Here is a 14,550-nt window from a genome sequence, read left to right on the forward strand (position 1 = left end):
AGAGGAGTTATTGCCAAATTTAGAAGTCCTTTTAATTAAACTTTTTTATTTTGTGTGCTCATAAATTTATAAGGCAGTGGCTATATGAAACCCTATGCAATAATACCATAATGAGTGTAGATGTTAATATTTATCAAAGCATTTCTGCCTTTTTGGAGCAATAAAGCTGTCCTTGCACCTACCATTAACCATAATTGTAAATAACTTTTTTAAAAGAAAACACTTTTTTATTTAATACCCACTAAATACTTACATTATTTAAAATTAATGTAATCTGTTTTGGTGATATGGAAGGGAAAAAAGCAAGGTTGACGGGGTGGATTTGAACTTATCAAGAGTTTCCAGAACACATGACATCTTACCAACGTCACTACACTTGTTGTTAGGCGGCGGTGTTTGTTTGATAAATACACACTGTGTTATAATAAACACTAATATTCCACTAAAAGATTTCCATTTTGATTTTATAGTGACTTTAAGGGTGATCTAAAATCAGAGCTGGAATTATATAAACATCAAACCTTATGTAAAAATGAACAAAGCATACATTGTAGAGACTAGAAAAGGCTAGAAATGCAGTTTTACCTCTTTATTTTCATCAAACAGGTGAAGTGTGAAGTGCTGATTTCAGTTTGTATTGTTTCATAACTCGATTTGATTATCTGATGGAAGTGCTCAGCTCTGATGCACATCACATAACTTGTTGAACAGTACAAAACAGGCACTTTTACTTAATAGGTATGTTCTACACATCATTTTCGAGGTCCTCCAGGGGGGTTTGGAATAATCAGTAATTGTAGAATGGAATTTGGAAATGTGCAATATTCTCCGCCAGTACTGGAAAACAGAGAAGAGAGGGTGATACCAAATATTACTCTCCATCTGTTTTTTTTTTATCCACTGTTTATATGTTTAGAATAAGTGTTATAATAATTAATAAAATAAATAAATAATGCTTTACAATTTTAGTATACTTTTTTAAATTCAATTCATGTTCATTTCTATAGCGCTTTTACAATGTAGATTGTGTCAAAGCAGCTTAACATAGAAGTTCTAGTAAATTGAAACCGTGTCAGTCCAGATTTTAGAGTTAAAGTTCAGTTTAGTTTAGTTCAGTTCAGTGTGGCTTAATTTTCACTGCTGAAAGTCCAAAGACTGAAGAACAAATCCATCAATGCACTGCTCCACAAGTCCCAAACCAAGCAAGCCAGTGGCGACAGTGGTGAGGAACAAACTTCACCAATTGACGAAGGTGAAGAAAAAAAACCTTGAGAGAAACCAGGCTCAGTTGGGCACAACTATTTCTCCTCTTGCCAAACTTCTTCGGCAGAGCTGCAGTCTAGGCAGTAGAGGCTGGAATCACTGGACGTCCATCGTGGAGAACTGCTGGTGAGAGTAGGTCATCGGCGGGTGGTCAGGCTGGCCCACAGGATCAATGCGAAGACTCATCTGTCACTGGAGTCTAACACTCTCCGCTCCTCCATGACCGCCACAGCTTCAGTTTAGGATATGGCCTGGTGCAGGATTATGGATACCTTGGCATCATTTCTTCACAGGTCTTGGATCTCTAGAGGCCTCGGGATGAGTATCCCCAGGTGGAAATGGGGAATATAGAAAAGAATTAGCATAGCTAAAGCAGTTGAGTATTTCAAACAAAATGTCTGGTCCATTAAGACAGGAGGAATGTGTCCTACAGGTGGTTTTTCAAGCCCACTGACCTGCATGGAGCACATACATGCATCAAACCGCTATGTGATGCATTGAGTGTATGCTTTACTAAACAGATAGGTCTTTAATCTAGTTTTGAATTGAGAGAGTGTGTCATTATTAGGAAGGCTATTCCAGAGTTTAGGAGCTATAAATGAGAAGGATCGACCTCCTTTATAGACATGCGCTATTCTGGATACTACCAGAAACCCTGTGTTTTGAGATCTTAAATACCATTTAGCATTTGTCAGAAGTCAATGTAAAGACATTTAATTTAGCAAAACTGTTTTTTATTCATTCATTTTCTTTTTGGCTTAGTCCCTTTATCGATCAGGGGTCGCCACAGCGAATGAACCGCCAACTTATCCAGCATATGTTTTACGCAGCGGATGCCCTTCCAGCCGCAACCCAACACTGGGAAACAAAACTGTTTTTATGAATATGTTTATAAAATGTATAAATTAAATATAAATAAATGTATAAATAGAGTTTACATTGAAAGACTCCTGAAAAAGTATTTTTAAGACCTATTTTCAGATCATTAAATGCTAATATTACCAAATCTGCATATTAAAATGGTTTCTGAAGCATTGTAACACTAAAGACTGGAGTAAATTACACTTTGCCACAACACACATAAATTTTAATAACGTAAATCATAATAATATTTTTGGAAATATCCAATATTTTGACCAACATTTGATCAGCCTTGGTCAATATTATGTAATGGGATTTTCTAACATATGACTTCTAAATGCACATCTGTGTCCATTTATTTTAGCATTATTTTTAAAAATTATGTTAATGTGTTGTTTAAAGTTTATTATTAGTCGCTCAGCTTAGAGGTGTCACCATAGCAACATTATTCATACAAGTGGTCTTTTTGCATGTGCTCACTGACACCACAAATTAATTTGTGTGTGAGTCTGTGTGTAGAGGATCATTATCAGCTTATTTTAGCAGATAAGACACTGCCAAATGTTGTTTGAGCGTTTAATCCATGATTATTATTAAGAGATCTTAACCAGAAGACTCTTGTGAATGTGATGCTAGGAGGAGTAAATGCTGAGAAGTCGTTGTAGGAGAGTGTAATAAATGGACTAGATGATTAATTGAAGTGTATGTGGATATTTACAGAACAATCCCACTATCATTCACTCATTTAGTGATGTATCTTTTGCTCTCTCCGTTTCCCTCTCTTGCATTATTGAATATGAATGAGTTATGGACTCCCTGTCCACATCTTTTCTCTGGTGAACTTTCTTCTTGTTTTAGTCTAGGGTAGTTTAGTCTGGTCTAGTTTAGCTTAGCATAGCTTAGTTTAGCTTAGTGCAGTTTCGTTTTTAAAAGGCTGACCAAACAGCTGTATATGAAGAGAAAAATATGACCAAATTAAAATCCAAAAATAAAATAGGCTGCTGAAAATAACATGTAAAACAAGCTTTAAACTGTTAGTCTCACATGATATCTGGTGTTTCAGGTGAAGTTGGTTTGAGAGGATTCACGCGGGACCCATCTCAGCTGCAGGGTGCCATCTTGCGCACAACACTGAAGAAAAGTCCTCAGGGCTTTGGCTTCACTATCATCGGTGGAGATCGACCAGATGAGTTCCTTCAAGTGAAGAACGTCCTGAGAGATGGACCGGCTGCACACGACAACAAAATCGCTTCAGGTAAATCCACTCACCCCCTGTTCCTTCAATTTGGAGGCACTTTATGAATGTGGATGTGCCCTCTAGTAATAATTGTCCAGGATTCTGGAGAACCTTTATCTAATTATGACTTGCAATGATGTCACATGAAGGAATTTGAACAAGTTGCATTAAAACCTGTGATTACGGAATTGCAAGATTCTGGACGGATGGATAGATAGATTTGAAGTATCGCAATGCACTTTAACACCCTGCTTCATTCATGTTTACAGTACAGTACAGTACAGTACAACAAACAGTACAATATGCGGCTAAGTCAGCCACCACATCCATTTCTTGGTGCACTGTCGGGTTGCCAGATCTCAAGTAAATAATGGTGTGAAAGTGGCCACAGCGGAATCACACAGAAAGCGATAGAATAAATCAGAATCAGTGGGTGAGCATCAGGGGAACTGGCTTTCCTGCAGAGTCGCGTTTGGTGATAATTGCAGCGCTTTCCCAAACACTCAGTGTGAGCAAACAACTGCCAGTGTACTTGAGCTCCCCGAAGACGTCTGTACAGAGGATCGTAAAACAGTTTAACCGAGATATACATTTAATTGTGGATTGGAGTGCAGTGCAGTAAACATGCTTCAGCTGGCACATGCTGAGGGCTAAATTCATCTGCATCCAATTTCTTTATGCAAATTCCTCCGTATGTCAACAAGCTATCGAAAAAGCCATAAAGGGTGTGTTTATGAGCCTGTTTTTGACCCGGCGCAATATTTATCCTTTATTAAGAGAAGTTTAATTGTAGACTCTTGCTGTTTACTTATGTTTATTTGCTGTTTGTTTTGCATGGCCAGACTTTAGACTTGCACCATAAAGTTTGATCCTCATTAAAGGTGATTTGGGCAAAGTAACAACACACTGATAGGAAGAGAGCATCTGAACGACATGCAAAGCAGCTAAAACATGGTGGTGTTTACATGTGGTTTTGGGATGGGGATTAATTAAAAAAGCTTAAATGAAAATAAAAAAATATATATTATTTTACTATGAAATAATTCTATTTCAGTTTCAGTGTTAGTTGTGTTAACCTTCGTGGTTAGATGTAGTCACAGGTGAAAGGTCGGTGCAGGAGACAAACAGCATAAACCAGGAGTCACCAATCTCAGTCCTGGAGGGCCGGTGTCCCTGCAGGATTTAGCTCCAACTTGCCTCAACACACCTGCCTGATTGTTTCAAGTATACCTAGTAAGACCTTGATTAGCTTGTCCAGGTGTGTTTGATTAGGGTTGGAGCTAAAATCTGCAGGACACTGGCCCTCCAGGAACAAGTTTGGTGATCCCTGGCATAAACAATAACAAAAACAGGCATCAAAAACAACGGAAGAACATGGCAAGGAAAACATGTGGAAATGTTACAGGAAACAAGACTCAGCAACGTGTGTTTAAGAGGTCTAGATAATCAGTGCATGATGAGTTATTAGCTGTGTGTGTGTAATCAAGGGTGATCCAGAACTGGTGTGTGTGTTTGAGGGGCCTGATGGGAGTTGTAGTTCATATAGTGGTAGAATTGTAGTCCGGGTGATAACGCATGTTTTCCTGCGATCTGCAAATCGAGCTGTTGATCGTGACACATTACTAAAGACTTGACTAAAACAGTTGTACTGCTTATTTTAGTATGACACATTTATATTTTTCAGAATTTTTTTGTTGAATTTGTCCAAAGAACAGCATTTAGGAATCATTATATGTGTTTTCACTGTCAGTTTTAATGAGTTTAAAGCATTTAAAGGTATAGTTCGCCCCAAAAATATCATTTATGCACTTCTTGTTAAAAAAAAAGTATGAGTTTCTTCAGTTAAACACAAAAGAAGATATTTTGAAGACAGCTGATCTGTAACTATTAACTTCCAGAATATGTGTTTCCTACTATGGAAGTCAGTGGTTACAGATTTTCAACGTTTTTCAAAATATCTTCTTTTGTGTTCATCAGAATAAAGAAACACATTAAGGTTTGAAACCAAATGAGGGAAAGTAAATAGTGAGCACATTTTCATTGTTGGGTGAACTATCCCTTTAACGAATAATCAAATTGATTCCTAATTTATTGTTATTATAATTTATTATTAATATAATTTATTATTAAAATTTCAAAGGATTATTTCACCCAAAATAAAAATTATGTTATTAATTACTCCCCCTAATGTCTTTTCAATCCCTTGAGAAAACAAATGAAGATATTTTAGATGAAATCTGAGAGCTCCCTGACCTCCATAGACTGCAGAGAAGTTCAGAAATCCAGAACATTAACCAAAACATTGGTAAAACATTCTGTGCGACTTCAGTGGTTCAACAATAATCAAACTAAGGCCAGAGAACAGTTTTGGTGTGAAAAATAAATGTAAAAAACTTTTTTTTTCACTGATGTCTTCTGTCTTCTTTCCTTCCTAATCTTAACTGCCTCTCTGGCTATACCACTAACTGTTCTCTCTCTCTCTCTCTCTCTCAAAAAAAAAACCTGAAACTTGTCTATAGCACTTGTTCACTGCTGCTCTTATAGTTGTGTAAATTGCTTCCTTGTCCTCATTTGTAAGTCGCTTTGGATAAAAGCGTCTGCTAAATGACTAAATGTAAATGTAAATGTTCATACATCAATGCATGTTTCTGCATTCCAGTCAAGGTATGCATTTACTACAGGCATTATGACGTATAGCCATTGGAGTCAGTAGTGCAACATTCAAGCATCATATTGTCCATAGCAAACATGAGAAAGCTCTGGGGTTTCATCTAAAATAACTTAATTTGTGTTCTGAAGATGAATGAAGGGCTTTGGAACGACATGAGTGAGTAATTAATAACATAATTTTCGTTTTTGGGTTAACTAACCTTTTAATAACCTTAATATTAATAATAATAACTTCTAATAACCTTAAAAAACATTAATGAATCTGAAAATATACTCTGAAAATTAGCTTTTTTTTCTTACTGTATATTATGTAGGTTTTTATGTGCAATATTCATCAGGCAGTCAGTAAAAATAATATAGTTTTTTCATTAACATAACATCTCATTTCACCCATAAGATCATCGTGGCTTTCAGTAGAAAGCTATGATGCTCCTGAATGAATCTTTGGCAGATCGTGTGCCGGTATTACAGTATGAGCAGCAGGATGACTCAGGTAGAACAATCGCTTTCAAGAAGTGAAGCGCGTCTGGACGGATGCCATTGATTGTTCCAGAGTACAAAAGCATACAGGAATCCCCCACCGTCCTCTGCACTGATCAATAGACACATTCACCATTAGATAGACAGACTAGACTGCACCGACTGAGCGGATCATTGACTTGAGCTGGAGTAATGGATCTGAGGCCACTGGCTCTTTATCACTGAATATCATACTCACTCGCTTTCCCCAGAGCATAACAGAAGGAGCCAAGACTCGAAATGAACAGTTTAAACACACTGGCAGGATCTGTATTTGAGCTGAAACCGATCCCAGATCACAGTCAGCTGCACAGTGTCCACATGCACAACAGCCTTCAAAAACGCCACGCTTAATAGAATCTCATTAGAAACTGATTTAGAAGAGTCTGTAGGGATGGAAACTGTATAGTTAAACATAAACAGCATGTCTGCATTGAAGTGCGTTGTCTGGTGTTAGCATAATGCTAAGCTGAAGCTAGTTGCATCGCTCTGAAATTGTTGCACTGTATTTTTGAAGGGCCTTAAAGGGATAGTTCACTCAAAAATGAAAATTCTGTCACCATTTACTCATCCTCCACTTGTTCTGAAGCTGTTTGAGTTTCTTCTGTTGAACACAATGGAAAATATACTAAGGAATGCTTGGAAAATGTTCTGTACTATCTTCTTAAGGATGCAAGGCTGCTTTAGATTTTGTCCAGCAGTAGCTATTTGTAAGGTAGTCCTCTGAAACTGATGCCAAATGTTATATTGAGGTGTTTGTTGGTGTGCTGACAACCTAAAACACAATATTCTAAAAAGCACAAATTTAAAACAAAATTTTTATATTAACCACACTGGAATTCATATTTATATTTGTAGCTATAATAACTCAAAACAGTATCGATTTATGAAACCAACAAATTTATTTGCAACAATTACTCTGAATTTTTTTTTTTATTTAATGATAAATGAAGTAATTTATTACACTCACATTATTTTTTCCTGCTGAAGTTGTTCATCAGTAAGTGTACTTGTATGTTTATCAACAAAACTCAGTCACAAAAGTGAACTTTTCCACATTTTTATGTTACAGCCTTATTCCAAAATGGATTAAATTCATTTATTTCCTCAAAAGAGTAATTACAGCCTCATATCTTTTTGAATATAATGCCACAGGCTTGGCACACCTGTCTTTGGGAATTTTGGCCCATTCCTCTTTGCAGTACCTCTCAAGCTCTATCAGGTTGGATGGGAAGCGACGATGTACAGCCATTTTCAGATCTCTCCAGAGATGTTCAATAGGATTTAAACCTGGGCTTTGGCTGGGCCACTAAAGGACATTCACAGAGTTGTTGTGAAGCCACTCTATTGATATTTTGGCGGTGTGCTTTGGGTCATTGTCCTGCTGGAAGATGAACCGTCACTCCAGTCTGAGGTCAAGAGCACTCTGAAGCAGGTTTTCATCCTCTGTATGTCTCTGTACATTGCTGCATTCATCTTTCAATCCTCTATCCTGACTAGTCTTCCAATTCGCTGTCACCACCATGCTTCACTGTAGGGATGGTATTAGCCTGGTGATGAGCGGTGCCTGCTTTTCTCCAAACGTATTGCCTAGCATTCACTGCAAAGAGTTCCATTTTAGTCTCATCAGACCAGAGAGTTTTGTTTCTTATAGTCTGAGAGTCCTTCAGATGCCTTTGGGCAATTTCCAGGCGAGGAGTGACTTCGGGCTGGCCACTCTACCACACAGACCTGATTGGTGGATTGCTGCACAGATGGTTGTTCTTCTGTAAGGTTCTCCTCACCCCACAGAAGAACACTGGAGCTCAGACAGAGTGACCATCGGGTTATTGATCACCTCCCTGACTAAGGCCCTTTCCCCCGATGACTCACCTTATAGCCGGCCAGCTCTAGGAAGAGTCCTCATTCATTCATTCATTCCTTTTCTTTTTGGCTAAGTCCCTTTATTAATCCGTGGTCACCACAGCAGAATGAACCGCCAACTTATCCAGCACTTTTTACGTAGCGGATGCCCTTCCAGCCGCAACACATCTCTGGGAAACATCCACACACACTCATTCACACACATACACTACGGACAATTTAGCCTACCCAATTCACCTGTACAGAACCGGAGCACCCAGAGGAAACCCACCTAAACGCAGGGAGAACATGCAAACTCCACACAGAAACGCCAACTGACCTAGCCGAGGCTCTAATCAGCAACCTTCTTGCTTTGAGGCAACAGCACTACCTACTGCGCCACTGCGTCGCCCTAGGAAGAGTCCTGGTGGTTCCAAACATCTTCCACTTATGGATGATGGAGGTCACTGTGCTCATCGGAACTTTCAGAGCAGCAGAAAGTTTTCTGTAACCTTCCCCAGCCTTGTGCCTCGAGACAATCCTGTCTCGGAGGTCTACAGACAGTTCCTTTGTCTTCATGCTTGGTTTGTGCTTTTGCATGCACCGTGGGACCTTATATAGACAGGTGTATGCCTTGTCAAATCATGTCCAATCAACTGAATTTACCACAGGTGAACTCCAATGAAGCTGCTGAAGTGATCAGTGGAAACAGAATGTACCTGAGATCAATTTAGAGCTTCACTGCAAAGGCTGTAAATACTTATGTACATGTGATTTTTTTTTTTTTCAGCTTTTTTATTTTTAATAAATCTGCAATGATTTTAAAACTTTTTTCACAATGTCATTATGGGGTATTGTGTGTAGAATTTGAGGAAATAAATGAATTTAATCCATTTTGGAATAAGGCTGTAACATAAAACAAGTGAAGCGCTGTGAATACTTTCCAGATGTACTGCACATGGCTCTGAAAATTACCAATATTTATTTTTTATTTGTTTGTTTGTTTGTTCAGAGCAATTTTTATAAGCAGTTGACAAATTAAACTACAATTTGTCAATTAGTTTTGTCTGGAAATTTAAGTACTAAAACTGCAAAATTATAGTTTTATAGTTTTATTATAAATCAATAAAAAAAGATTCTATATATTTTAAGTGCTTCAAAAATGTCATTTCCTACTTGCATTTAAGAATACATTGTCATTTTCTTGTGCTCTGGACTCATAACTAGGCCTACAAGGAATGCACTTGTAAAAATCTGCAGATTTCTCCAATCATTGAGTCTATTAACCCATCATTGAGTATTTATTTACTTGTGTAAACAGTGTTGGGGAAAGTTACTTTAGAAAGTAATGCATTACAATACTGAGTTATTCCCAAACTACTTTTTATTGAAAGTAATGTGTTGCGTTTCTTTTGAGTTACTATTTCATACCCGCCTGAGGCTTGATCTCTTTCAGAACTTGCAAGATATTTTTCCTTTTTTTTTTTTTTTTTAAATAGAGGAGCTCTGCATTTAACGACACACTGTATAACCTACACATACATTTACCTTAAAAAATCTATTAAAAAATGAGAATAATTTTACCTTCTGGGAACTTCCTGATGCTATACATGCCCGACAAAGTTGAAAGCAATGTGTTTGCTACTTTTGTATTTTTGTCCTATTAGTTCAGCAAAATCACTGTCCATTGGGACAATCCTCTCTTCTTCCATGCTTTCAGAATAATGAGAATACTTCCATCACACAAATGTAAGGATCTCCCATCTTGGTTTTTGTCTGTTCCTGCGGGGAGCTCATTGAGTGTGATTCAGCGTGATTACACTAATTTTAATTCAGCAAACTCTTTTTAAAAGCATATTAATTAATCTAAAAAGTAACTTAAGTTACATTTGCAAAAAAAGTAACTCAAATATTATTACTCAATTTAAGTAATGAGTTACTTAACTCGTGACTTAGAGCAGTGTTTCCCAACCCTTTTCCTGGAGGCACACCAACAGTACATATTTTGCATATTTCTCCCTTACCTGACTAATTAACTTCAGGTTTTGGAGTCTCTTCTTATGTTCTAATTAGGTGATTCAGGTGTGTTTGATTAGGGAGACATTGAAAATGTGTACTGTTGGTGTGCCTTCAGGAACAGGGTTGGGAAACACTGACTTAGAGAGTAATATTATTACATAACTCAAGTGACTTGTAATATGTTACCAACACTGTATGTAAATGTGTGTACATTTATATTTATTCAGTTTTTAAATTAATTTCAGTCATATTATTGGCTAATTTGAAAATGTCCATTTGATTTATTTACAATAGTTTGTAAAGTAATATTTTCCGTCCTTTAATAGATATATTATATGAGAGACTTGCTTTCTTTACCAAATAAATAAAAGTTCAAAAAAGGTATTATTCTTTTTTTTTTTTTTTTTTCTTTCATATATTAAGTTTTTAGTTAAGATACTTCCAAATGTATTCTGCATAAATCTGCAGATTTTTTACAAAAATTACAAAAAATGTCCCCAGATTCTGTCTGGCCCTACTCACAACTTATTCTAGTATTTATAACAGACTTCTTATCCAAGAACATGAGAAACTCGGCTAATGATTGCCACTGAATCTAACGTTAACATTAGAGAAACATTTCATTTTAATTTGCCAGTCTCAAGTCATTTAGCCTTGTTGCATGTAATAGCAATCCATCATAGCTTACTTTTGATCATTTTAATACTGTCTTCACATGTAGCACACTATGATTCAGTACTCAGCTTGCATCTCCTTCTGTCTCCTTCAGGTGATGTTATTGTAGACATAAACGGTGCATGTGTGCTGGGCAAGACTCACGCAGATGTGGTGCAGATGTTCCAGTCAATCCCAGTGAACCAGTATGTGGATATGGTCTTGTGTCGTGGATACCCATTGCCAGAGGACACCAACTCCAGTGAAGAGGGCACAGGAGACATAATGACCACCATGCCAGGTATGGACGGCCAGCCAATCCATTTAGATGGCACCGCGCCCCTGCAAGACCTCCATTACATGAGCGCTGATGGCAGACTCCCAGCTGCAGCGATGCCCAATGGACGCCACCCCGAGGCGGGAGAGAGCACGCTCCTGCAGCCAGAGCTGGTCAGTGTGCCGCTGGTGAAAGGGCCGGGTGGCTTTGGCTTTGCCATCGCCGATTGTCCGCTGGGCCAGAAGGTGAAGATGATTCTGGACGCGCAGTGGTGTCGTGGTCTGCTGAAGGGCGACGTGATAAAAGAGATCAACAGGCAGAACGTGCAGACGCTCAGTCATGCACAGGTGGTGGACATACTCAAAGACCTGCCGGTGGGCAGCGAGGTCAACGTGCTGGTGCTCAGAGGAGGTGAGGCAATGAGGGTTATATGGGTATCAGTGCTCATTTTGACTGCAAACTTTGATTTTAATTTTAGTCTTCGCCTCTTTGGCTAAAATGCCATTTAGTTTGAGTCCTGTTTTAGTCTTCTGAATTCATTGTAATTTTAGTCTAGTTTTAGTGGACTAAATTAAAAACAATTTTAAAAGCCAATTTTGACAGCACAATTTGATTTTAGACTTAGCCTCTTTGACTAAAAGGGAATTTAGTTTGTCATATTTTAGTCTTCTGAATTTATTAGTCTAGTTTTAGTCAACTAAATTTAATACAATTTTAGTGGCCAATTTTTTAAAACAGCAAACTTTGACTTGATTTTAGTCTTAGCCTCTTTGACTAAAATTCCATCTAGGTTGTCATATTTTGGTCTTCTGAATTCATTGTAGTTTTAGTCGACTAAATTGAATATGATTTTAGTCAATTAAAAAGTCTTACCAGTTTAGTTCTACCAGTTTTTGTCATAGTTTTTGTCATTTAAAACAGATTTCTATTTAGTTTTTGTCTTCTTTCCATCAGTGAAAAAGTGGCATTGACAAGTAAAATGACAAAAATTATTTGTCACTGAAGTTAACACTTGTGGGTAAAGTTATGGCACACTTAGTTTAATAAACAGTACATTACATATACATATTTATTAAAAAATGAATGTACACTAGTGGTCTTAAAAAGATCATTCACGCGAACATGAAATGATTTCATTATTTACTCTATTTATTATTTACCATTATGAGTCTTTCTTTTCTTCTGTTAAACACAAAAGAAGATATTTTGAAGAATGCTGACACCTATCGACTTCCATAGCAGGAAAAAAATAAAACTGTGGATGTCAATGGGTGCCAGCTACCAGCGTTCTTCAAAATATCTTCTTTTGTGTTCAACAGAAAAAGAACTCAAATAGGTTTTGAAAAAGTGAAGGGTGAGTAAAGTTTTAATTTTAAAATAATTAGATTTTTAAATAAATTTGATCAAAAATAGAATTGAAATTGAATTTTCATTCACTCATTTTTCTTCGGCTTAGTCCCTTATTTATCAGAGGTCTCCACAGCAGAATGAACCACCAATTTTTGCAGCAAATGTTTTGCGGATATGTTTGCAGCTGCACCCAGTACTGGGAAACACCCATACACTCTGCTTTTCACACAAACTCATACACTATGCCCAGTTTAGCACTTATAGCGCATGTCTTTGGACTGTGGGGGACACCGGAGCACCCTTTGATTCAAGATTATAATATAGATAAATATGTCAAATAAATCCAGGCTTAGTGAGCATGACTGACTTCTTTCAAAAAAGTATTAGAAATCATACAATTTTGCATAATTTGATTTGATTTAAATCCATCTAATATTTGTTCGGTAACACTTTTCAATAAAGCTTCATTTGTTATCGTTAGATAACTATTAGTTAACCTGAACTAACAATAAAAAAAGTAATTCTACAACACTTATTAATCTTAGTTTGACCTGTTAATACACGTTTAAAATCAAATTTGTTTTATAGTGTTAGTAATGATTTGTCTAATGTTAACAAATACACATAATCATATTTATTTATTCATTTATTTTTGTATATGGAAACTGTTTCAATAGTTTTGCTTTTAGGAAGTAATAATAATAACACTTTCATTTGCTCACACTCATGTAGTTCCAAACTTAGACAGAATTATGTTTCTTCTCTAGAACATTATTTTTTTTGTGTGTGTTAAAAGGTAAAATAACTTCTGTACACTAAAAATGTGTGAAAGAGTAGTGTGAGACACATCTGAGATGGTGAGAGCCAAGAGAACTGTATTTGTGAGTAAGAGATTCTCACATTGTACTGATCCTGATCTTCATAAAGCACAAGATGCCTAAAGGAAAGAGCGTTCATGCATACACACCGCCACACTGAAAATGGATCTCATAATCTCAGTACAGCAGGTTACTGAAGTGATTAATGTTCATTTGTAAAGTCGTTAAGATAAAGTGATGTCATTCTTAATTACCGTAACTCATTTCTCTACAAAAGTCTCTTGTGCTGCTGTGGTTTTGTGGATGCTGTATCAGTAGTTTTATATACATGAAATTTGAGAAAAGAGTCCACCATTTCTGCATTCTCCAGAACATTGTGGCGAAAATCCCCAGACAGTGTTTTAATTGAGCTGAAGGCTGTATTTGCATGCACAGCAGTGGGCGCAGAGTGGCTGTACACACAGATCTATATTGCATTAAGTCTGTGGTTTGTCTGGAGCCCAAGTGAAAATATCAGGCTCTTTTGTTCACTTGCTCACTTCCAGGTTTCAGCTGTCACAGTGATGCCGATGGATTGTGGCTGCTAAAGGTCAAGCGTATTCATACGCTTTTCATCTTCGAGTTGTACAAACACAGTTATATGCTTTAAATCTGCTCAAAGCATTACTTACAACCGATTCTGATGTTCCACATGATTTTTTTAACAGCTATGTGTTGTTAGTATCAATAATGAGTATGTTGTATTTATTATATCACACATACATACTGTATATAAATGTGCTTACCAGACTATCAAACCTCGCACTGTGTGAATATGTCATCTCCTTTCGTTTTCCAGTACTCATTGATGGAGTGTGGAGTACACTGCCCCCTAGTGGCCACTGGGGATTTTAGAACAGTGGATTCAAATAAACCAAATTGAAGTCCTGATTCCTGATTCGGGAATTAAACATTCTGCACTTGTTTTTGTACAAATTCAAATAAGCAAATGATGATGCAAAGCTGAAAGCTGCCTTTAGTATCACTGAATCCTTCAGAAA

At 37.0% G+C, this 14,550-nt stretch overlaps 1 protein-coding gene across 4 annotated transcripts in view; it reads left to right on the forward strand.

Moving 5' to 3' along the window:
* The window catches only part of magi3a (membrane associated guanylate kinase, WW and PDZ domain containing 3a), a 275,042-nt gene that overhangs the window by 227,561 nt on the left and 32,931 nt on the right, over positions 1-14,550 (forward strand). For all 4 annotated transcript variants that reach the window (XM_056448758.1, XM_056448759.1, XM_056448760.1 and 1 more), the window contains exons 9-10: positions 3,188-3,379; positions 11,181-11,753. In XM_056448758.1, coding sequence (XP_056304733.1) covers positions 3,188-3,379; positions 11,181-11,753 — 765 coding nt within the window. The remainder of the gene's footprint in view (positions 1-3,187; positions 3,380-11,180; positions 11,754-14,550) is intronic.

The sequence above is a fragment of the Danio aesculapii genome, chromosome 23, assembly GCF_903798145.1.
Source record: "Danio aesculapii chromosome 23, fDanAes4.1, whole genome shotgun sequence".
Classification (NCBI taxonomy): domain Eukaryota; kingdom Metazoa; phylum Chordata; class Actinopteri; order Cypriniformes; family Danionidae; genus Danio; species Danio aesculapii.